Source organism: Miscanthus floridulus, chromosome 17 (genome assembly GCF_019320115.1).
Source record: "Miscanthus floridulus cultivar M001 chromosome 17, ASM1932011v1, whole genome shotgun sequence".
Classification (NCBI taxonomy): Eukaryota; Viridiplantae; Streptophyta; class Magnoliopsida; order Poales; family Poaceae; genus Miscanthus; species Miscanthus floridulus.
In genome coordinates, this window is record NC_089596.1 from 42,412,308 (window position 1) to 42,437,217 (window position 24,910).

Genomic DNA, 24,910 nt, shown 5'->3' on the forward strand with positions numbered 1-24,910 from the left:
ACCTGAAACTACACATCGACAAGGGGCGAGTGGTGGTAAACTATGGAGGTAGTTTACCATGGCAGGGATGCCTGGAGAGGATTCCTGTGGGAGATACTCGCCTCGGTCACCTAAGGACCAGTTCATAGTCCCTCTCGCCTAGTGAGATATTACATACAGCCACATGTCTATTTGGGTAGGCTTGATCTTATACCCCGTTAGATAGAAGTATAATTTCTACTAGGAGGCCAGTGTAGGCAGCGGAATATCAGGAGCTAACATGGGGGGTAGGTTTTCTTCCATGGTCCGGTTGGCATGGATGCTATGTGATCTTCTGCATTAAGCTTTTGAGATTTTGGCCACGTTCAAGCCCATGATTATTTCTGGCCGTGTTCGAGCCATGTTATCTTTGTGATGATTAGGTATCATCATGTTGGGACGATTAGGTATCTTCCTAGAATTTGTGTGTTTCCAACCCTTGAGAAGCCATAGTAGAGTTATATGGATACCTAAGGTCAAGTACATTCGGGTATGAGGTCTTGTTAGGTCTATTTCATCCACTGATTTTGGATGAGGTTGCACCTATCGTGTGGGGAAATTTGTACACCTCTGCAGAGTTAATCAAACCTATTCGAATAGTCACACGCTTGGAGTGGGCAAATGCTAGGATGGGATACTATGATTAGATTTACTATTATGTGTAATGAAATTGGTAATGGAATTGATGCTCACCCGGGGACTAGTGGGAATGGTAATACTCCGCTAGGACCCAACCCTTAATCATAATCACCACTACAATTCTATTTCCACCGTATGGTTAGGGCTTGCTGAGTACGTATGTACTCACCCGTTGTTGACCCACAGACTTCAGCACGGAAGAGGACTATGACTTCAACGAGGAAACGTTCCATGAGGATTAGGAGCCACGCAAGGAAATACGTTCATCGGAGTATGATATCGAGGCTAGGGTTCCGGCCGTGCTCAAGTTGCCTGTGGAATAGGACACCACTTCGCTGTATAATAATCTCACTCTAGAGATCACTAATAATGTCATTTCATGACCATAGTATTCTGTTAGATATGTAGCCTATGACCATGGCCCTTTGGGCCACTATTGTATGACCTTATTTTTAGATACCAATAAAGCTCGGAACCTTTTATTATATGTATTGTGTACCATTCTTGTGATTTTGGTGCGTACTTGTGCGTGATCCTGGCGTGTAATCAGCAAGTGTAGACAACCATTTTCTAGAAACTCAAGCCAAATTACAGGTTTTTTCTCCTACTGCAGTTAAATAGTCATCTACTACAACCAATGAGGAATAAACAATAAACCCCAAGCATGTCAGGATGGAACAAGATGAAATCATCACTTCTGTAGTATTACAGCAGTGAGTTAAATGTTATTTGCTGGTTCCTAGCTTTCTGCTAGTGATATTTATCTACTCAGATTAGTTTGGGATCACTCTGTGAAAATGAATGACCTTGGTTACTTTTTTCACTGTCAGACATACATCTTAAGTGCAAGAATGCATCGAACACAGTTTTAATTCTCCTAGAATGTAGTCAGGTCTATGGCCATACAAGCATGCAGATACAAAACTTTCAGGTTAATCTGAACCGGAAGATTCAGTTTGCATTCTAGATAGATCTAACTTCCACTCAACAAAGGATGGTAAAGAAATCATGGCATCCCACGTATAAAATTTAGGAACATAATACAAATAACATAAGTACATATGTGCGACTTAGGTGTGAAATCACACCAACTTTCTAAGGGCCAAACTCTTGAAGCACATAGGCAAGGAAAAAGAACAAGAAGAAAACAGGGAACCAAAAGGACATGGGATACTTATAGTTGAGTGCATCAGTACATATGTGCGACTTAGGTGTGAAATCACACCAACTTTCTAAGGGCCAAACTCTTGAAGCACATAGGCAAGGAAAAAGAGCAAGAAGAAAACAGGGAACCAAAAGGACATGGGATACTTATAGTTGAGTGCATCCACAAATCTGACTTAGGCCATTCCAGATTAATGACAATGAAAATGGCTGCCATGCAGTTGTATCAAAATTTCCTTAAGTTCAGGTACATTGAGAAATAAGGGTATCCACTTCAGTAAAATCATGCAGTTTATGAGAAGCAACTTATACCATGGTAGCCTTTACCCCTTTATGTAGTGTTTGAAATAGTTAAAAGATAAAAATCATCATGAGCACCTAGATGAGCAGCCTGGAGTAAGTTATGATTTCCACTCCAGTAGTAACTGGAGTTGATGGCATATTTGCATCATCTCCACTGACTACCTAGACAAAGAAACTAGGAAAATTAAGGAGGAAAGGTCCTTGAATAATCATGAATATTACATTGTGTTTGTCAACAGTAAGCAGCCTAGACTTACCACTATAAGCCGAACACATGGCATTTGAGCTATAAAACTTAACAGCTGCCATCAATAGATAACTATGAGTAAGATAATAGTTTCAGCCTACGTCTTTTAAATGTAGAATGACATAATAATACTATAATAATGTGAAGTTGAAAGCTAAATGGCATCAATAAACCAATGTAGCTTTTCAAAATAAGAATAAAAATTTTATTCTTTAAATATCAGGCCCCAGTATCCACAAGATTAACCATATCTTTCATGTATATGGGCCTGCAAAAAGGTTGTCATGGCTGCCACTTGTCCCATACTATACGATGTTTTTTATGCTAGAGAAACCTGTTATCAGAGTTATACAAGTACAAATAAAGAATGGTCCGAATCCCTGGAGCAGTTCCAGCCTCACTAGTTATGACTAAGATGACTTCTGACATGCAGCTTCATCATAGGCTTCATTTGCAAATTTTATTTTAGGAACTAGTAATTGTTGAAGGTTGAAAGAGAGAAGTGATTAAAGCTCATAATGCTTAGAGTTTGAGGCACACAGAATATTACAGTCCTGCTCGTGCTAGCTTCTCCGTATGTCATCCATTTGTAGCTACAAACATTATTTGTCACTTGCACAAATCAGTCAATCAGTTTGGATAAAAAGGACACTGCAGGCAATAATAAGGCATTTATTAGATAGCTAATCCTTACTCTCCAATTGTCCCATCAGTTCTGATTCTTGTTCCCAGGTATTTACAGTCTGTAAAAGTCTCAACTGCATACCTGCAAAATTTGGGAAAATGTAACCTTTTGCCTAAAAGATTACGACGATTTCTCACAAAATAAAAACAGAACTTTCCACAAAAGTTTTAGATGGAAAATAAAGAGATAAAAAGTCAGATTGAAGAGAGAAGGTCCCAGCCTCTTTCGTAAAATTATCATGCAGCGTTCCAATGTCTAGGGTGTCGGGATATCTACTTATCAGCCTTAGAGGTGAACGCGCGGACCTGCAAGACAACAACAGGAGCCACAGAACAACACTGTATCTCATAACAACACGAAGCACGTACCGGTACATGTTCCACTTGCCGGTTTGCAATTTCTCAGGGAGAACAACACTGTAGCCCTGCGCTGAAAAGGTTTGGTAGAGTGGTCAGTAACAGTAATATGCTTCTGAGGACACTGTTTTTGAAACTGAGACTGTACATAGTTATATGGGATGAGGACAATGCGAACTGCATCGTCAACCCAAACAAGCGCAGTTGAAATGGAGCAGAGATAAGGTGGCAGTGGGCACATTGAAGAAACGAACGAACAAACGAACCGTGTATGAAAACAATTGATTGTTTAGCAAGACACTGAGATAAACTCAATGCTTGACTGATATTTACAAGAACCGACAATGAAACAATTGATTGTTTAGCAAGACTGATATTTACAATGTGTCATCAGTAATGCTCAGCATATGATACTTTGGAAATCAGCATAATTACGACATGATAAGCATATTCTCAGTGGCCCAGTGAAAAGTAGCAAGTTTTTAAGTAACTGTGAATGCCCAAAAGGAATATTCTTTGTACACATGGCATAAATAATCCCTGAATTATATCTTCACAGCTGGGCTGCCTGTTAAACACAAAATGGTTGTAACTAGCTGTAGCAAGAAGCAAGTATAATAGTACATATTTGTTCAAGTAAACTTTTGGGCGTGTTTTTTCCCACACCACAAACAGGGATGAGCATCTATAGATTAATCCCAAAAGTCAGGGTGCAGGAAATATATTACAAGTGTATCATGGTTACATGTTTGACATTAGATATTAGGACTTAAGTCAGCTAAATGGTTACATTAGATATTAGGACCTTGCTGCTTAACTAGTCTTGTACCCATACATGTGAGCATCAGATGCTTGTGCTTAGAGAAAAAAAAGGAAGATGCTTGTGCTCTAAATTTCATTACCCAACCGATTCAATTTAACTAAACAGCTTCTGCTTGCTAATGAGGCCCGGCATCTAAAAATAATACTTCTTGCTAATGAGGCCCGGCATCTGAAAATAATACTACTGTTCTTTAACTAGACAATCAGGCTCCTTTTCAGCTTAAAAACAATACAAATATCAGTAAAAAGGTCAAGACACCTTTGTTTAGAAAAAGTAAGCAAGAGACTAGTATAACAAATTTTTTTCACTTAAGTTTTTTACTTTTATAACCATGGAATCAGAAAGTGTAGACAAGTTATGTAAAACTGAAGTACAGTATGAGTTATCATCTAAAGCACTAGGCCTCATTTGCGCCTAAGTGCGACAAATGCCTCTAACCAATTTAACTTTCAGTCAAGTTTAAATTTCAGCAGTAAATTATCACATCAACTAAGAGAAACATGCCTCTGGTTTGTGCCTAACAGTAATCAAAACTCTAGTAAATATGCACCCATAAATGATGCACCCATAAGAATTTTAAAGCAAGGAACGTATATGAAACCAAAAGAATGCAGGAAGACAAGGAGATTACAAGGTCATCATGAGCACAGTGAGGAGGGCCACCATTTGTTGGTGTAGTTGTCTTGTTTATAATTGAATGGGCTGCATCATGTCTATGGGGGACCAAGCTCTCACCAGTTCCAACCTGAAGTAAAAATAGAAGAAATGAACGATTGTATTCTAGCAGAAGGAAGAAGGAACAGTATTAAGATTATGCCAGATAACTGAACTACATTTGGAAAGGCAAAATTTTCCTTTTTAGCATCATAGTGGTCGAGAACAATTAGAATCACACTGTAAACTGAGAATTCTAGGGAATAAGCATTTTACACTTCAAAAAACACATGAGGGATTATGCTCTTAGAACAACTAGAATTGCACTGAGAAATTCTAGAAAAAGCATTCAACGTATCCAGATCAATCTCCTGACTAGAGAAGTCACCATGCAGAACATGTAAACTATGCAAACAAATGCAGTACCTTTGTGCAAATAATGGACGAACCAACACCACTGTTTTGAACTTACAAGAAAAGAACTGATAATTTAAACATGGAGTGAAACAAACAAAGCTGATGGATTGAAGCTCCTTGAGGTCAGCTCAATGGAAGAACTAAAACTTACTGGGTCAACCTAGCAGGTATTTACACCAAACAAATTGTTTTGGGTAATGGGTGACATTAAAATCTGCATGCCTACGTCCAGGGATTATATAGGCTGCTGTGTTGACTTATTTCAGAGGTAATAAATGACTACACATCCCAATTTAGATGGATAATAGAAGCAGCAAAAGTTCTATTTCATAATCAGTCCTTCGTCCTCCTTGAGTGCATGCATTGTATGCACAGTTCACATCAATCCTACTATCAACAAGATTCACACCAAGGGCCTTCCTTGTACTGACAGTAATACAGCCTTAGTAGGGGAATCATGTAAGTAGGGTAAATGGATCATTTTCAAAAATCCCAAATACCAGAACTTGTAGAGTTGCACTCTCACTTGCATTACACGAGTCACCTTATGGTTAACTTGATTCATTAGAAAAAAAACACAAAACTAAATTCTTCCTAGCATACTGCTTGGCTTCTAAAAGAATTAATCAGGACACAATGTGCTATTATGTTTTTCCCTCTACCATCGCTATTTAAGACCTGCAGATTGGCAGAAGCTCTCAGACCAAAGACAAGGGTTGTCAAATCCAATTTATGCACAAGCCATAAAGCAAGTTCCTTAACCTGTCTCTTGTGCTATTCAGGAAATTCTCAATCTCCAATCTGTGCTCCAAACACGCCAATCTAAGTCTAAAAAAACTAGTGCAGCAAAAGAGAAACTGTACCCAGATTACAACAGCAAGGGAGCAGCCCAAAAGAAAGATGCAGGACAGGGCTTTTGGACATACCGATAGATCTACAACAGAAGCACGAATCGGAGTCGCGGTGATGCTGGAAGCGCTCCCAGTCGCGTGCTCCACCGGTGGAGGCTACAGCTGCCGCTGCAGCGTTCCTCTATCTCAAAGCACTCAAGGTGGCGCGGTCAGGGAGCTAGGGGTGGGCAGGGCTTCCTCCATCGAAGCGCTCCAGGTAGTGCGGTCAGGGAGCAGGCGGTGGGCGTGGCTTCCTCGGGCGTAGGAGCTCCAGACAGCGTGGTCAGGGAGCTAGAGGCGGGCGGGATTTCCTCTGTCTAAGGGCGGGCGTTCAACGTCGCCGCGTCGCGTGCGCAGTGGCTGGGGGCGGGGCAGCGTGCTCACAGGGGATGGGCGGCGCGATAGGCGGGAGCTAGGGAATGCGAGATTGGGAGAGAGCAGAGGGTGGCAGGACAGGAGGTGTGGGGCGGGGCAGGCGGGTTTGGGACGGAGGGGGAGGGACCTAGGTTTGGGCGGGCGCCATTTGAGGGGGAGCTGGCGGCGGGTGTGATTTGGGAGAGGGAGAGGGCGGCGAGCGGGATCACTTCACTGGATTTGGGATTTAGGGCTAGGGTTTTCACTGTACCTAATGGCCAGCTAAAATATGCGCGCGAGGTTGATGTAAGCGAGACGCGGTAGCTCAATGTAAGTGGCGCGCTCGAGCTAGGCGGGGCCCACTTATTTTTTAGCGATAGACAGAGGCATGGTATACAAATGTTTAGCGACAGACGGTTCAACGCTAAATATGAATGCCTATAGTGACAGACATTAAATCGCTAAAAGAGGATTTAGCGTCAGATGATCTCTGAGTTATCTTTAGCGTCAGATCATCCATCGCAAAATATAATTTTTAGCGTCAGATGTCTGACGGTGAAGCGGTGTTGTGGTGTAGTGATTCCTTGTGTGCGGATCGCCCGCACATTGCTTTGTAATCATATGAGATATGAATAAAAGCTCAAGGAATCCTCCTTCTGGTGTTGCTGTAGCCCTTTTGTGAGGCTTTTGTTGCTTATTATATGCGGTTTGGCTGCACGTGTTTTGTGGCCATGTTATCTGAGTGAGACCTCATTGACCTTCGACCTGTTCGGACAAGATTAGATTTGTGAGTCTAGGGACACGGACTTCGGGTGAGTCATTGGTCCTTCGTTGCATGGGGTGGTGAGGTCGTAAAGCAACCTTGGACCTCTCCTCCTGAGTATTTATGAGCTCAAGGGTGCAAGACTTGGGTGAGTCATTAGCCTCCCGCTGCGTAGGGCGGTGAGGTTGTCGAGCGACCTTGGACCTCTCCTCCCAAAAGTCTATGAACTTGAGGATTGCAGACCTTGGGCGAGTCATTGGCCTCTCGTTGTGTGGGGCAATGAGGTCATCGAGCGACCTTGGACCTCTCCTCCCAAATGTCTGCGAGCTTGGGGATTGCAGGCTTTGGGTGAGTCATTGGTCTCGCGTTGCGCAGGGCAACAAGGTCATCGAGCGACCTTGGACCTCTCCTCCCAAATGTCTGCGAGCTTGGGGATTGCAGGCTTTAGGTGAGTCATTGGCCTTTCATCGTGTAGGGCAATGAGGTCATCGAGCGACCTTGGACCTCACCTCCCAAATGTCTATGAGCATGAGGATTGCAGGCTTTGGGTGAGTCATTGGCCTCTCGTCGCACAGGGCAATGAGGTCATCGAGCGACCTTGGACCTCTCCTCCCAAATATCTGTGAGCTTTGGGATTGCATGCTTTGGGTGAGTCATTGGCCTCTTGTCGCATAGGGCAACGAGGTCGTCGAGCGACCTTGGACCACTCCTCCCAAATGTCTGTGAGCTTGAGGATTGCAGGCTTCGGGTGAGTCATTGGCCTCTTATCGTGTAGGGCAACAAGGTCATCAAGCAACCTTGGACCTCTCCTCCCAAATGTCTATGAGCTATAGTGTCACTTCATGAGGAAGGCACTGTTATGTGACTTTCAGCCGCCCACGGTGACGATCCCTCCTGAAAGGGTCACCAGCTCTTGTGGGAGCACGAGGCCTTGCGGTTTGGGTTCAAGTCATGGTTTTAGGATGCGAGGAGGGACCAGCCGTGCCCCCGTTTCGATTATCAGGACTGCTCGGGCTTGGCTTTGGCTTCCTCCCACTACGCTTTCCCAACCCAAAGGGTCGTATTGCCTTATTATAGGCAGGTTTCATTTTTCACCCCATGGGGAGAGGCTTGTCCACCGTAACCACACAGTCAGAGTGCTGCGCCTCATCGGAGTCGATGGGTAATTCGAGTGGGACCTGATATCCTCCCCAATTGACATGGAGTTCAACTGTGCCTTGTCGAGAGATGTCCCATAAATCATCAGCCGTCAATCCCGTTGGTCCCCAACCGCCTCCGCAGTAGCCGAAGGGCAAGATGCCTCACCCCAAAGGGGGTCAACCCGGGAGACTTTGAAGCAGATGACTCAAACATAGAGAGAGATGGTCATGTGGCTCCACACCACCTATTAGAGCCACAAGGGCCCATCTCCTCCCTACCCCTATCCCTTTTGTGGCCTCGAGTCCTTCTAGGGGTCGGCCCAAGAGTATGTATCCTAAGCACAACGCGGGGTCGTGTTCGTGGTAGGTCACTCTTGCACATAGATCTAGGGGCATGCGACCTCCTTGATCATGCGGCATTGATGATGTCCACTCGCAGGCAATGAGGCATCCTCTGAATGAAGGCACGTAAACCAAAGCAATATGGAAACATGAAAACGAGTAGGGCCTACCTGGTCTGGGTCATCGTGTGGGAGGCCGCTGCTCCGCATTCCACCTAATTACTGCTCCTGCTCTGTAGGATTATCAAAGTATTTAGTAATGGTTGTGGGCCTAATTTGTTTGCTGAGGTTATCTTTGCGGCTAAAATCCACTGGAGTGCTGCACTATGGGAGGTGTCGTTGTTGACGGTAGTTAACATTCATCACAAACCATCAATATACCTTCCATAAATGACTAAAATAGATCACCAACATAGACTTAGAGGTTTAAACTGGCAAATTCCACGAGTTTTGGTGAATTTGTATTTCCAGCAGGATTTAATCAGAAAACCGTAAAGGGGGACCTATTCGTCAAAGGAAATCACGAAATTCTGCCATGGGATCAACGTGGGAAGGTTCCAGAAGACTTCAGGAGGCTCTCCACCGAAGCAAGCCTTGACCCACTAACATGTGGGGCCAGCCAGCCCCACCTAGAGATGGCTTGGCCCCTATGGGCCCCACCTGTCATCCTCTTTGTTATGTCGGTTCTCCACCGCCTCCTAGGATGCATCTCCACCATTTATTCAAGTCGGTTTGATCTAAGGGCTCAGGATTGATGCTCCAGCCTATACATACCTGCCTGTAACCCCCCTCAGGGCATGCCTCATTTGATCCTGAGAGCTAAAAAGCTAGAAATCCTAATTCATATGTCCACTAGGATTAGGGCTAGCAATCAAGAGAAGATCAATCCTTGATAGGATCTAGTATTGTATTAGAGATAGAGAGATAGAGTGAGAGGAAAGAATTTTGTAGGAGTCCCAGCCTATTGGTGCTCTCTCTATGGCTTGTACCCTATGCTCTAGCTTTTGCTTGCAATTCTTTCCTATCTCCAAGGTAGTCAGACTTCGTTTAAAGGTTCTATCTTTTAGACAAAATAAAAAAGAATCTCTAGGCATGTCATGGGAATGTTTTAATACTCTTATTAAAAATGGCCCTAACCTTGCCATTCAAGACCCTATTCTTCTTCAACACTTTTATATGAGTCTTAATAGGAAAACCTCAAAGCATCTTAATATGGCCTCAGGAGGCTCGTTCTTGCATGTCTCCGCCAATACGAGGAGAAACATTCTTACTAAAATCTTAGTGGACATCCCTGAAGAAGTAGAAGAGAAGCCATTAGAGAAAGAATCCTAGATAGCTAAATCTGAATCCATAGAAAACCCATCACCAACTTCAGCTATTTTAGATCCTGAACCACCGAAAAAGGAGGAAACTCCAATTTTAGATTTCATGCTTGAATTTGAGGATGAACTTTTTGATGAATATGGAAATACCTCAAATTACCATACTATGAGGAGACCCTAGAAGTCTAGGAAATCATCATTTCATGAACCTTTAGACCCTTCTGAGGAAGCTTTCCTTAAAATGACTATGAAAGAGCTAGTGTCTATTATAAGTAATGAATGGTTATAAGAATCAGAGCTTTCCTCTGATGTGATTCGCTTAGATTCACCTTCTATTTCCATTCATTACCAAATTAATAAAGCTCCTTTCAATGCTCTTTACAATCTAGTTGTGGGTGTTAACATCATGTCTGTATCTTTTGCTCTTGATTTATTGAAACACATGCCACTAACCCCAACAACAAAGTTATTAAAAGGTCTTTCAGGACACATTCTCCCAAGTTTGGGAATACTTTTTGTCCTTCCTATCTAGGTAAAAGGAACTAAGGTTCATCTAAGCTTCTATATCTTTGATATTATGGAGTTTGACCTGTTGATAGGATAATCAATTGAAAGACTTATCCAAGAAGGACAAACGGGGAAGTTGAATATAAGACTTGGGAAAAACTTTAAGCTTTCTATACCCATTACTCATTCTCCAAATGCTGAGAGTGAGCCAATTCCCAAGGAAGACCCAATGGAAGAGGTTAAGGCTGCATCTCTTGATGACTTGATCGAACCCAACCTGAAAGATGATGCCCAGTTCTTCATCAAAGAAGAAGACGGAAATCCTATAGACCCTGAACCTCTAGATGAATTGCTAGAACCACCTAAGCCTACCATTGAGCTTAAACCCCTGCCTTCTGGTCTTAGATATGTTTTTCTCAATAATGATTAGGATTCTCCTGTGATCATAAGTGATAAACTCACTCAGGAAGAATCCCTCCGCTTGCTAACTATTTTAGAAAGCATCATTCTGCTTTTGGCTACTCACTCCAAGACCTTAAGTGAATTAGCCTTGCTCTTTGCACCCATCACATCCCTATAGATCCTAACTCTATACCTTTTATGGAGCCCCAACGTAGGCTTAATAATGCGATGAGAGAGGGTTTTAAGAAAGAGGTTTTGAAACTCCTGCATGTCGGGATCATCTATCCCGTGCCACATAGTGAGTGGGTAAGCCTTGTGCAAGTTGTGCCTAAAAAGGAAGGTATGACTGTTGTTAAAATAGAAAAGAATGAATTAATCCCCCAAAGAACCATCACTGGATGTGTATAGATTACAAAAAACTTAACAAGGCAACAAAGAAGGATCACTTTCTGTTGCCCTTCATTGATGAAATGTTAGAGCAACTAGCAAATCACTCTTTCTTCTGTTTCCTTGATGGGTATTCAGGTTATCACCAGATACCGATTCATCCAGATGACCAAAGAAAAACCACCTTTACATGTCCATATGGAACTTATGCTTACCGTAGAATGACTTTTGGATTGTGTAATGCTCCAGCTTCTTTCCAAAGATGCATGATGTCTATATTTTTTGATATGATTGAAGAAATCATGGAAGTTTTCATGGATGACTTTTCTATTTATGGAAAAACTTTTGATGATTGTCTTGAAAATTTAGACAAGGTTTTGCAAAGATGTGAAGAAAAGCACTTAGTCCTTAATTGGGAAAAATGTCATTTCATGGTTAGAGAAGGCATAGTGCTTGGACACTTGGTGTCCGAATGAGAGATTGAGGTAGATAGAGCTAAAATTGAAGTAATCAAACAGTTACCTCCTCCCATAAATATCAAAGGAATCCATAGTTTTCTTGGTCATGCTGTTTTTTACCGCCGCTTTATAAAATATTTTTCACATATTGCTAGACCACTTACAAATCTTTTGGCTAAGGATGTTCCCTTTGAATTTGATGATGCGTGCTTGAAATCTTTTAACATTTTTAAGAAAGCACTTATCTCTACACCAATCATACAACCCCCTGATTGGTCGCTACCTTTTGAAATTATATGTGATGCTAGTGATTATGATATGGGGATAGTTTTGGGACAAACTAAAGATAAAAAGCATCATGCAATTGCTTATGCTAGCAAAACTTTGACAAGACCTCAACTTAATTATGAAACAACTGAAAAAGAACTCTTGGCTATTGTTTTTGCTATTGATAAGTTTAGATCTTACTTAGTAGGAGCTAAGGTGATTGTTTATACTAATCATGTTGCTTTAAAATACTTGCTCACTAAGAAAGATACTAAACCCAGATTAATAAGATGGATTTTGCTACTCCAAGAATTTGATTTAGAAATAAAAGATAAAAAGGGAGTAGAAAATTTTGTTGTCGATCACTTGTCTAGAATGCAGTTTGAGAATTTGCAGAGACTGTCCATCAATGATTCGCTGCGAGACGACATGCTCTTCAAAGTCACGAAATCCTACCCCTAGTACGCAAATATTGTAAATTTTATGGTTACAGTTTATGTACCACCAGGGGAGAACAAAAGGAAGCTCATCTATGAAAGTCGTCTCCACATATGGGATGAGCTGTACCTCTTCAAAGTATCTTCTAATGGTTTGCTTAGAAGATGTGTACCGGCAGAGGAAGGCATCAAGATTATCGAACGATGCCACTCATCACCATATGGAGGACATTATGGGGCATTCTGCACTCATTCAAAGATTTGGCAGAGTGGATTCTTTTGGCCAACCATGTATGAAGACACGAAAGACTTCATCAGGAGATGTGGAGCGTGTCAGAGGCACGTGAATATCAATTCAAGAGATGCCATACCACTCACCAACCACCTCCAGATAGAGCTCTTTGATGTCTAGGGAATCAACTACATGGGCCTGTTTCCAAAGTCAAAAGGCTATGAGTACATCTTGGTGACAGTTGACTATGTCTCCAAGTGGGTTGAAGTCATGCCATGTAGAGCTGCTGATGCAAAGAACTCCAAGAAGATGTTTGAAGAAATAATATTTCTAAGATTCGGAGTTCCAAGGATGGTGATTAGTGATGGAGGAACTCACTTCATGGACAAGAACTTCCACCACTATTTGATGAAGCATGGGATCCATCACAATGTCGCTACTCTATATCACCCTCAGACAAGTGGCCAAGTAGAAACATCAAACAAACAAATCAAGAATATTCTGTAAAAGATAGTCAATGAGATGGGGACTGCATGGAAGGATAGACTACCCAATGCACTATGGGCTTACAGAATGGCCTATAAAACACCGTTAGAAATGTCACCATATCAAATTGTCTATCGAAAGACTTGCCATCAACCTATTGAGCTAGAATTCAAAGCTCACTACGCCATCAAGCGATGGAACATGGACTTTGAAGCCGCAGGAACCAAGAGGAAGATGCAACTCTCTGAGCTTGATGAATGGCGTGAAAAATCATATCATAGCGCCAATATATATAAGGAGAGAACCAAAATATGGCATGACAAGAGGATCAAGAAGAAGGAGTTCACTCCCGAAGATAAGGTATTACTTTTTAATTCTAGGGTTAAATTATTTGGGCACGGAAAACTTCGAAGAAAAAATGGGAAGGACCATTCAAGGTGATAACCACCTCGTCACATGGAGCGGTAACACTTCAAAACAATGAAGGTACGTTATTCAAGATAAATGGCCACTGTGTCAAGATCTTTCTAAAACCTAAAAAACCACCTGTGGATTTGGATGAGGTAGATTTTCTTATTTTACCATAAATTACACCACTGCCATCCTCCGTAATGAATTGTAATGCAAAAATATACTTTTTGGGATTAGATAGAGTTTAGAAACTGACATAAGAAAAATCACCCCAAGAGGATGACATGTGGGGTTGGCCGCCCCCACCCCTAGGCCACCTAGTCCACTGTCAGCCCTTCTCGTGTTCCCTCAACAATCTTGTGTCTTCTAGATGCTTCCTTGTTAGAATCCCATAGTTTTTCAATTCATTTGCATATCCTTTCGTATGGCACCCTTAGGAATAGATCTTGACCCCTACTTCAAGTTGTTCCCCCTATATAAACAAGCCTCCACCTGCCTCTATAGCCATCCCATCAAAGCATTCTTCTCCAACAATAGCAAAGCTCTCCTCTGCTCTAGTTCCCATGGCCGACAAGCAGATCATCCCCTTCGAGACCGACCTCAACAAGTTACCTCCTATAGAAGAGCCTATAGTCATTGTTCCTGTAGGAGAACCTCTCCCTCAAGCCATTGTTCCTCGCAAGCAGTTAGCTCTAGTTCCTCCAGAAAGAAGCTATGGACAATCTTTTCGCCCAAGTTCATCAACCTGTGCTCACTCCGTCGTAGGAGCTCCTATTCCTGAAGGACAGGTCGCATCAATTGGAGGGCCTAATGATCCAAGTATAGAAGAATGTCAAGCTCTTTCCCCCAAGACCCAATGAGATGCTAACGAGTGTGAAGACTAACAAGTTTGGGGAGGTCTCATGTGCCAAATACACTATGGCCATGCCTCGAGTAGTTTTTGACGGCGTACGAGCTGCACCTAGGTGGATCAGGATCATTCCACCCAAGGAGACAACGAAGAGACCTACACCAGCTCCACTAGAGAGGGAAAAGAAGCATCAAAGGATGATAGTTGCATCCCTAGAGAAGAGAATTGATCTTCTTACCTAGACCATCACAACCCTCCAAGAGAAGACCAATCTCCTTACTAGGACTCTCGAAGTTATGCATAATAGGATGGAATTAGAGCATCTTCAGTGGAAGAATTTAAAAAGCGAAATCTCTATCCTTTCCCGCTATGTTGGGAATAAAGGGCAAAACTGAGTAATAGGTCGATTAAGAAGGCACAAGTGTTAGGTTAAGTGTTATTATGTGTTTAGGTTTTTTGCTTAGCTCAGATGGTTAAAAGATTGTGTTAGGTTAGTTAAAGTTTGTGCTTGTGTAATAAAGTGCCTTATTGAAATTAATGGAGTCATATTATTTCTTTTGGATATGTGTTCATCTCCACATGTTGTGTAGAAAGTTATATAGGGAAACAAGTGTGGGGGAGACACACCGTGACAACAATACGGAATTCGATCACGAAAATTCCGAAGCTTAGAAAATAATGAGCCAAGAACCATGTACAATGAAGCGGGCCTCGAGTAGACCCTAGAGTGGGCTGCTTGGCCTCCTCTATGGGATGCCGAGCCCATCACTATGCCACCTCGCCCCATGCTTCGTCCACTGTCAGGTTTGAGGCCCATACACTCTATTTTCACATGTTTTGCTTTTCATTTCAAACCAAATTGAAAATGACTTGATAAAACAACTTAAAACATGAGGAAATGTTATTTCAGTCATGACTTAAGGATAGACTCACATAATACTTTTCCTAGAAGTCATGTTACTATTGGGAACTTATTATGAGGGACCCCATGTCACTTAAGTTGTTGTGGAATGAGATATAGTAGAATAATGAGAACTTGATTCTTGATGTCTTGTTATTGGAGAGTTTTATTTTAAAAAGTAAAATGAATAGCTACACCTCTCCTTTGTGGTAAACCAATGTCCTACCAGAGCCATACATGATATATAGACTAGGGAAACCTTCTACATATACTACTTGTCATGGTGTTGAGTTTGGTCAAACCTTGTGATCCTTGTTGAGAAACTTATCGTGCTCTCAAGATCAAGATCACGTACACTCCACATATACCTGCTGCTCCTACACTAGGAGTACGCAACAATATGTTTTCCATCCACCCAAAAATGTTCTACTCCTACACTAGGAATAGACAAAAATATGTTTGTTAGGATAAATGCTCCAAGTTCTTGTAAATGTCTCTCTTGAAAAGTTGAGACATGGGCTATGCAAAAGTTATTCATAAAAAGAAAGAGAGACAAAAAAGAAATGAAAAAATGGAGAAGTGTCCAAGATATCTAAAACAATGGGTACTTAGAGGCCCGCCTGAAAAAAAGAGATGAATAAGATCGCCCATGTTTTCTTGCAAAGTATTTGTAAGTTTTAAACAAGAGAGATATGTTTCAATGAGCATAGTAGAATTAGGACTTGCTGATTATTCGGTGAAGTGCTACAACGGTATAATATCTGTGCACTTGCTGATTATTCTGTGTGCATTAATTTATACCAACAGTCGTTCTCCCGTTTCCTGAGTTGCCTCCTTCTCCTTTCTGCTCGTGCGCTTATAATCGCTCCCCTAGTGATGGATCATGGGAAGCACCTTCGCATAGAGTCCCCTGAGGTCGACGGACTGCCGTCGCTCCTTCTGTCTTCTATGCGAAAACAAGGGTAAGTGATTTTTGTGTCGTTCTTCGGGTTTGACTGTGCTCTTGTTAATCGTGGGTGTGTTCAGGATCATCTCTTCGGCAATGGTGTCGGAGACTAGAGGCCCATCTGGTTCTATTCGTTCCCAGCCTGTTCTAGCTTTGGAGCCAGTGAGCTCTTGTCCCCTATCCCTTGCTATCGGGCGACAAGGGATATGGAGCTTGTGCTCGAAAGGGACGAGGCCCGCCGGTTGCATTCGAGTTCTATTAGCGAGGTGGCTCAGCTGAAGGCCTGCGTGGACTATATCCTGGTGGCCCTCCAGGTGGTGGAGGAAGAGGTTGCCGAGGCGCGGGTGCTAGCAACTGCCGCGCTGGTGTGAGCGTATGGTGAGTTTCCTATTTCCACAAATTCCTATTCATTGGGTTCTTATTTTTAAGTTTTGATAGGACTTTCTAGATCATAGTGCTCATCCTCGGGAAGGTCCCTTGAGCGAGAATCGCCACCTAGGCATGGCTTTCGGAGCCCGGTGGGGGGCTAGTTTTAATGGATGACTTGATTGCCACTACTGAGGCCGCCACGGCGATCATGAAGATGAGGGATCATCTTCATGGATGTAGCTCGGTCTCCTAAGTGGCACTAGGTGTCCCCGGTTTGCCAGCCCACATGGTTTGCCGGTGAGGGAAGTTGTAACGCTCAAACTATTTATGCACATGATTTGACATCGATGGTTTTTGCTTCCATCCACCTATGCTATCGTGTTGCTTCTATCGTGTTTGTATTGCTTTTGTTTGTGCCCAGCATAAGCGGGCCTATGTTTTCTATTTACGGATTGGTTGTTCATAGCGCGCGAGCGCTGGTTAGAGGTTGTGTGCTGAGCTATGTCTCTATAGTGTTACATGTCATAGGCGTTGGGAATATGTGCTGGTAGGGGGCCTCATGTAAGCTCCCCCCATGGGTCATGATATTCTGACCACCCGTGAGAAGCGATTCAGGACGTCTGGAAGGTGAAATGCCTCCGAGACGAATCGTGTGGGCTCTGTGTTCCTAAGTTTATTCTATGCCATGTCTTAGCTGGTTACGTTCATCGTTGTATCTATGCGCGTATGTGGATGTGATCAAATAACAAAGAGAGGGATAGGATTGATATCACTGATGCTTGTTCGGGGTGCGGTCGTTCCCCCTGCTGCCGCTGCTTGTGCTGAGGCAAGCTCCCGAGTGCTCGCTTGCGGTGGAGCTGTCATGGCTCGTGGGGTGCGAGTGGGTGAGGGCACTTCTTGATTACTTGGAGTGGTCATGTCTGGCGCGGATCATCCTCTCGTGCTGCCACAGGTTGACTTTCACTGGCTCAGCGTCCACGGTAGGCTCACGAGCCCCCAGGGGTGCCTTTTTCATATCCAGCCTGTTGTCATCCTTGGCCAGGAGGGCTTGTGTGTTCTGGTGCTTGAGTACTCTTGGTGCGCCGATGTCGTTGTCACTATGCCTTCACTTCTGGGTGTGGTTGCTGCTCTTGACGGGGAGCTGGCATGACCCATTGCTGTTGAAGTCGGTTCTAAGCACAACATGGTCTGGTTCGCTCGATGCGGCACGTGGTGCACTCAAGGAGCCCGCTTCCTTGGATGCATATGCCTCCGAGTGATAGCTGACAGTTCATGTGGACTTGCTGTGTGGCTTGTTCATCATGCAAGGATGGATCCTAGTTTTAGGCTCGGTCCTATGCGGCATGGCGCCACCGAGCCACTGGGTCACCAGCGGTGGGTAGTTTTGCCGCTCGTGTGTGCCCTGGCTCATTACGTTCCACCAGCGACGGCAGCGTTGTCTAGGGCGTGGCTCTACCATAGCGTCCTATTTTCCCACATGGCGAGTCTGGTCTAGGGAGTAGCCAATGACAGGTGTTGATCCATTGGTTCAAGTGATCTCATGATTCCCTAGAAGGATGTGGCCACCGTGGGCCATGCCTCGGGTGAGCTCGCCATGAGCCACGGGCCTTTGGCTTCCTGGGTGGAAGTCTTGGCTGTGGCTAGTGGTGAGAGAGGGTGCTAGTCCCCCTATGTAGGTGTACTCTGGGATGCAACCCCCGAGAGGAGTTCCGAGAGTATGTCCATCATGGATCACGGGATCTAGACCTCTAGGGTGGAGGTCCAGGCCATGACTAAAGGCAAACACGGGCGCTAGCTGTTGACGATCGTTGACATCAATTATTAACCATCAACATAACTTATATAAATGTATAAAAAGGATTGCCAACATAGGTTTAGGGGTTTAAACTGATAAATTCTACGAGTTTTGGTGAATCTATGTTTTCAGCAGGGTTTATCTAGAAAACCGGTAAGGAGGACCTATTCGTCAAAACAAATCACGTTTATCCACAGCGAAACTGGCATGGGAAGGCTTTAGAAGACTCCAGAAGGCAAACCACCAAAGCGGAGGGTAGGGGGCTGCCATGTGGGGCTAGCCAGCCCACCTATAGGCCACCCAGCCCCCTAGGCCCACTTGCCAGCCCCTCCATCAAATGTCGGTTCTCGACTTCCCCCTAGATTGCATCTACGCCATTCTTTCAAGTCAGTTTGATCCGAGGGTCCAGAATTGACCCTCTGGTCTATATATACCAGCCCCTACCCCCTCCCTAGATCCATCCTAAAACCCTAATTTATATTCTCCTCATCAGGAGCAGAGCCTGCTATCAAGAGAAGATATGTCCTCCATAGGATCTAGTCTTGTAAATAGAAATAGTGAGATAGTGAGTGAGGGAAGAGTTTAGAGGAGGTGTCGGCTTTTGTCGGTGCTCTCTCTAGAAATAGTGAGATAGTGAGTGAGATGCAATCTAGGGGGAAGTCGAGAACCGACATTTGTCGGTGCTCTCTCTATGGCTTGCACCTTGGCGGATCCAAGTTCTATCTGAGCTTGCCTCTAAGATTTCTCTAGTAATCAACTTCTGATTCAAGTAAGCTTCTTGTTTATATTATTCATCAGGTTCACAACTCGTTTGAGTGCTTTATTCTTTATCCGGGTAGAGTAAAGTTGTAATTGTAGTGTAAGCATGGTGCTTAGACTCTGGTTACTTGTGGATGCATCCTGCATTCCGGATCGGTGGTAGCTCGCGAGGATGACTCTTATAGCCTCGTTGAATTCTCTGTAGTCCACCTCCCATTTGTAAGGGCAAATAGGATGCGGTTACTATGGAAAGCATCCTCTGCTGGTGTATTTCTTTAAGTAATGTCCCTAGTTGAATAGTAGAAGACATAGCTTACCCAAGTTAGAACTAGAGAACCTTAGTTTTCCTCTCTACGCTCCTATTTATCTTAACCTTGTTGCTACCCCTAGTTAAGTTAGATCGTAGTTAGCCTCACATGTTTCCCTATGGATACGATACTTGGAATACTTCCGGGTGAAAGCTACAGTGGTATCCATATGCTTGTGGATTTATCTATGTGCGTTAAATATACTAACAAGCTTTTCTAGGGCCATTGCTGGGGAAACGATTGCTAAATTAACTACGAATCTAGCTTAACCTTTTATCTTTTATTCTTTCTTTTATTTTATTCCTTTTCTTTCACTATGGATTCCACTCCTATCTATCAATACCCACGAGTGCACGCCAAGAGCCACCAAAATCTGTAGAGCCTATCCTAACACCTGGCTATGAGTTGTGCCCATGTTTTATAAAATTGATTCGGGATCAATCTTTCTCGTGAGAAGGCAACGAAAACCCATACTCTCACCTATTGGAGTTTGCACAGACCTATGCATGCTTGCGTATCACTGGCATGTTAGACAATACCTTAAGATGGAAGTTGTTTCCATTCTCTTTGATGGGAAGAGCTAAACAATGGTATAGTCAAACCATAGGAAGTATGCAAGGAGATTAGGAAACGTTATGCTCTAAATTTTGTTTACGTTTATTTCCCATCTCTAAAGTGGTTAGCCTTCGAAAAGAGGTTCTAAATTTTAGACAACTAGAAGGAGAATCTCTTGGCACATTGTGGGATCATTTTATTGACCTCATCATCACTGGCCCAAACCTTGCTATTCCAGACCCAATGCTCTTTCAACATTTTACATGGGTCTTAGCAAGGATTCCATGGAATTCCTTGATGCAGCCTCTAGAGGAGCTTTCCTTTGTCTGTCTGCTAGTGAAGCAAGCTCTATGCTTGATAGAATTAGTAGAAGGACTCCCTGCACTAGCATTCCTAATAAACTCTCCGAGGAAGAGAAGGAATTATCTCATGAACAAGAAGAGGAAGTTTTGATAGCCAAATCACAACCACTTCAATACCAAGGTTTAGCTATCAATCCCGAACCATCTATACCCCAAACTCCAAATCCTCCAAAGGAAGAAGAAATTCAACCTTTTGAAATTTCTTTTGAGGATGATCTTTTTTATGCTGATTTTGGGAAAAAGCTTAGACTTTCAGTTCCACAAGAGACCTTCAAGCGAATATAATTTAAATCTTCTCAAGAAGTGATCTCTTAGAAAGCATCCTTATTCCCATGTAGGACATTGGGAAGAACTCAAGGGTGGCATGTCTAGTGAACCCATAGAAGGAGGGCTGAGTCATTTAGCCTATCCTATCTTCTCCCCTTCTATGACCACATTAGATGTCTTATTTGAACCCATCTCTCAACCCATCCTTGACCCCGATGATCCCTGTTATGCTCTTTCTCCTAAGTCTCATGATGACCCTAGAAATCCATTAAAACAACTGAAGCATAGGAGTCATGAAGACTGCAAGGATGACCAAGAAGAGCAACGACAATGGCTAGAATGTATTAAGAATTGGCTGGAATGTATTAAGAATTCATATACCATTGCTAAAGAATAGATGGACAAGGACAAAGCCTTATGGGTAGAATCCAAACTTGGCTTAGATCCAAATGGTGAGCTTAAATCAATCTCTTTAATAAACAAGACCCATCCAAGTTTGGAGGAGGCCTTATACGAGATCAACCCGAGTGCCACCAATCCATGGGAAATCTTGGACAATAAAATGTCTAATGAATGTCATAGGCATGGAATGATGGAGACAATGTTTCTGCCTATAGACATTCATGAAGAAACACCCTTGGAGCTTGAAAAGAAAGATGAGATCGATGAGCATGGAAGTTATTTCATGAACACCTCATCAAATCCATGCTCACATGAGAAATCTCTTGAATCAATCGGTCTTTCCAATATTGCCACACACAAGATCTTCAACCCCCTCATACTTTCTGTTCATAAAGACTTTGAAAGGGTGGTTGTAGATGCATATGTTTAGGACTCTCAAATTGAGGGGCCGATAGAGTGGTATTAGAGCCAAGCTTGACCGTAGGATAAAGCCCTAGGATTAGAACGCGTTAGGTAAATTTATAGCGATAGCAATAGCCGTAGACCTAATAATAATATAATTGACAAACCTTTCTTGTAACACCCTAGGTGTTTGGCTTCCACATAAGTGCATTTCATTTCATAAACATATGCATCATTTATCTCATCATGCCATTGTCACTGAAACATACATATGCAACATTCGCAATTCTGTTTGTTTCATACTTGATTTGCTTGTGAATGGTAGTAGTGAAACATGTGTATGCAACATGAGTTTCTCATACCTTGAAACATGGCAACATGGTAGTAATATGACAAGTATAAAATAACAACAAGGTCATGAAACATGTGAAACATGAAATTGCAACATTTGAGTGAATTGATTGTTTTGTGCTTCATCACATGTGATCATTAGAAATTGGTATAGCACTTGTGTAAAGTGGTTGATTATGGTCTAATACACCTTAACTACACTTAGGGTAATTGTTGGGACATTGTTCATGTGGATCCAAATGACAAAAATGCCCTCAAGTGGAGGTTTGACTTTTAATGACCCTTAGGGTGCCACTGTTTGACTGATTCAAAAGACCAACTTAGAGACCTTGCATGGCTGTGCACTCTTTACCAAAGTTGTAGCTAATTTATCAAGGAACAAAAGTTGTTTTATGATCAACTCATGAAAATGTGTGAATAGCCTCAAACATGGCCCACAAGTCATTATTGATGGTGGATTCAACACTGAAAAATATTTCTAAGTCCTAACTGCATTTTCAGTTTGATTGAGTCACCTTTGGCTTGATGTAACTTCTGATCCATGGCGAATTAGATGATGGTCCTTGAAAAGAAGTTGTAGATGGATGGTACGCCTACATTTTTCATGTACACAGTTTTTGCAATGGATCAATGGTTTAGCCATGTTGACACGTCAAATTCGCGCTGTCAGTCGTCGTCATTGAACACTGAATCGAAAATTTTAGAAAATGGATAGAGCTCGCCGTGGCTGACTGGCTCAGGAGCTGATCGCCGCGTGGCATGCATGCTCGGCCAACGTCTCCACGTCGCACGTCTGAGCTCTAGATGAAAGCCAGCGCCTGCCCGACGCACTCGCCTCCACCGCGCGCAGCGACAGGCCACCGCAGCACCTCCATTTCTGACCGAGCGTCGCCATCGCCGTCACCTTGCATGCTTGCCACCGCAAAAACACGTCGGCCATCTTGCTCCTAGCTTCACTGTGATCTCCTCTACCACCTCCACCTTTCAGCCGGGGCGATTGGGGCTTGGTAAGGGCGTATTCGCCATTTCTTCCACCGCCGCCATGGCGGGACCTCGCCGGAGTTGGCGCTCCACGCAGCCAACTACCACCGCGGCCTTCCCATCCCTTCTCTCCCTTGCGCTAGGTCCTGTGAGTGATGCTGAAGCTCATAGAGTAGGCCACTAGGGCCGTGACGCAGTAGCCTCGCCGGAGCTGGCCAAGCCATGGCCGTGCGCCGCCATTGCCATCGCCACCCCCTTTTGCCATAGCAATAGCTTCAATAGATGGCACCGTTAGATGCGCATGACTGAGGCGAACACCGTAGCACCGATAGCCTCACTGGAGCTGTCACCGGCGACGAGCTACACCGCCGTCTCTTCTTCCTCCCCTGGCTGTCTCACTGTCTCGCGGGTCCCGTGTGTCAGTCGCTGAAGCGAAGGCGGGAGCCAGCCTAGGCCGCGTCGTGGCTAGGCTACGCTCACGCATGCATTGTGGGCCGCCGTGTCCTTCGGGCTGGCCCAGCAGTAGAGTTAGGGTTTCAAATTCGTTTTTGTTTTATTCTTTTCACAAATTTGTGTATATATTCAAAAATATGTATCTCCTAGTTGGTAGCTTCAAATGATGTGGTTCTAATTTTGTTGAGTTCATGATAATGTCTAGTTTATATTAAAAATATAATTTATGCCATGTTCTGTTATGAAAAATGTAGTTGCTAATTATCTCTTTTAATCATGGAGGAAATAGGGGTAATTATATATTTTTCTTTGTAGCTCCAAATGGCATGAAATTTTTATGGTGTACCGCTCATATCATGAATAGCTTGTAGTTAAATTTTCATACATTTTGGACACTGTATGTAGGAGATAGAAAATTCTCTTGTTTGCATGGATGGATCTTGTGTGAATTTTCATAATTTTTCTATAGATCCAGTAAAGGTAAAATTTGGTGAGTGCTATTCTTCTGCTAGAGTAATACTAGGAAAAATAAGAAATCTATTTCTTGACACTTTTCAATAGGGTTTCCTAATTATGCTAGAAATAGACATGCCATCTGTTATTTTGGATACAGCAAGTTCTGCTTGTCCAATGGCTTTGAAATTTTTATGGTAGTCTATGTGAAGCATGAGATAGCTACTGTAATTTTTATAGATTTTTCTGAATAGTTTTACTATATATTGCTTTAATCCACCTAATTAACTAAATAAATTAAAAAAGGCATTAAATAATTTATTTAGAAGTTGGCACTGTACTTTCTGATGTTCCTCTGGTATGCACAACAAGTTGGTAAACTTGGTTTGGTCCAATTATGCTTTTGCATCATCACTAAATAATTAATTTAGTAAACCTGTCATTTCTGGACAGATTCTAGGTTTACTAGAATTCGATTTGGTTAACGTAAGAATCATGCTTTGATGTTTACAAATGATTTGTACAGAATTTCATAAGCTTTCCAGAATGTCCTCTTGCAAGTCATTTGAATTTATAGAACTCTGGTTATGATTGAATTAAGGAACTACTTGTTTGCATGTGGAACCTTAACTTTGATTTAAGTATGCCTTTACTATTTCCTAAGCTTGTGGTAATGTTCCTAGGTGTTAGGCCTTTAACTGAAGATGAGCATCTTTATCTTAGGTTATTCAAGTTAGGTAAGTTGATCTTGTTCTTCAAGTTAAGTTAGATACATGTTTTAAAGTGATTTAAATAGAGCTATTCTTAATCGGTAAACGAGTGTCCAGTGATGTTTCGTTAAACACTTACTGTGATCCATTCATCATGAGCATCATGTCATTCCTTATGCATCCATGATATTTATCTTGTGCATCGGCATGCAATAGGTGTACCGGAAGGTGTGACACTGCTGGAATTCGAGGAACCAAGCAGGGAGCAGCAGCCAACACCGAAGGTTCAGGAGGTGCAGCCCTCGGGAGAAGTGCTAGATGAGGTCGCCGTTGAGTGCTCGGAT

The 24,910-nt window shown here is 42.9% G+C and overlaps 1 protein-coding gene across 1 annotated transcript in view; it reads right to left on the reverse strand.

The window, feature by feature from the left end:
* Window positions 1-4,951: 4,951 nt before the first annotated feature.
* Window positions 4,952-24,910, reverse strand: part of LOC136518030 (bidirectional sugar transporter SWEET3a-like) — a 70,581-nt gene continuing 50,622 nt past the window's right edge. Inside the window, exon 6 of the mRNA XM_066511682.1 lies at window positions 4,952-4,980. Within this exon, the coding sequence (XP_066367779.1) occupies window positions 4,967-4,980 (14 nt within the window). The 3' untranslated portion in view covers window positions 4,952-4,966. The remainder of the gene's footprint in view (window positions 4,981-24,910) is intronic.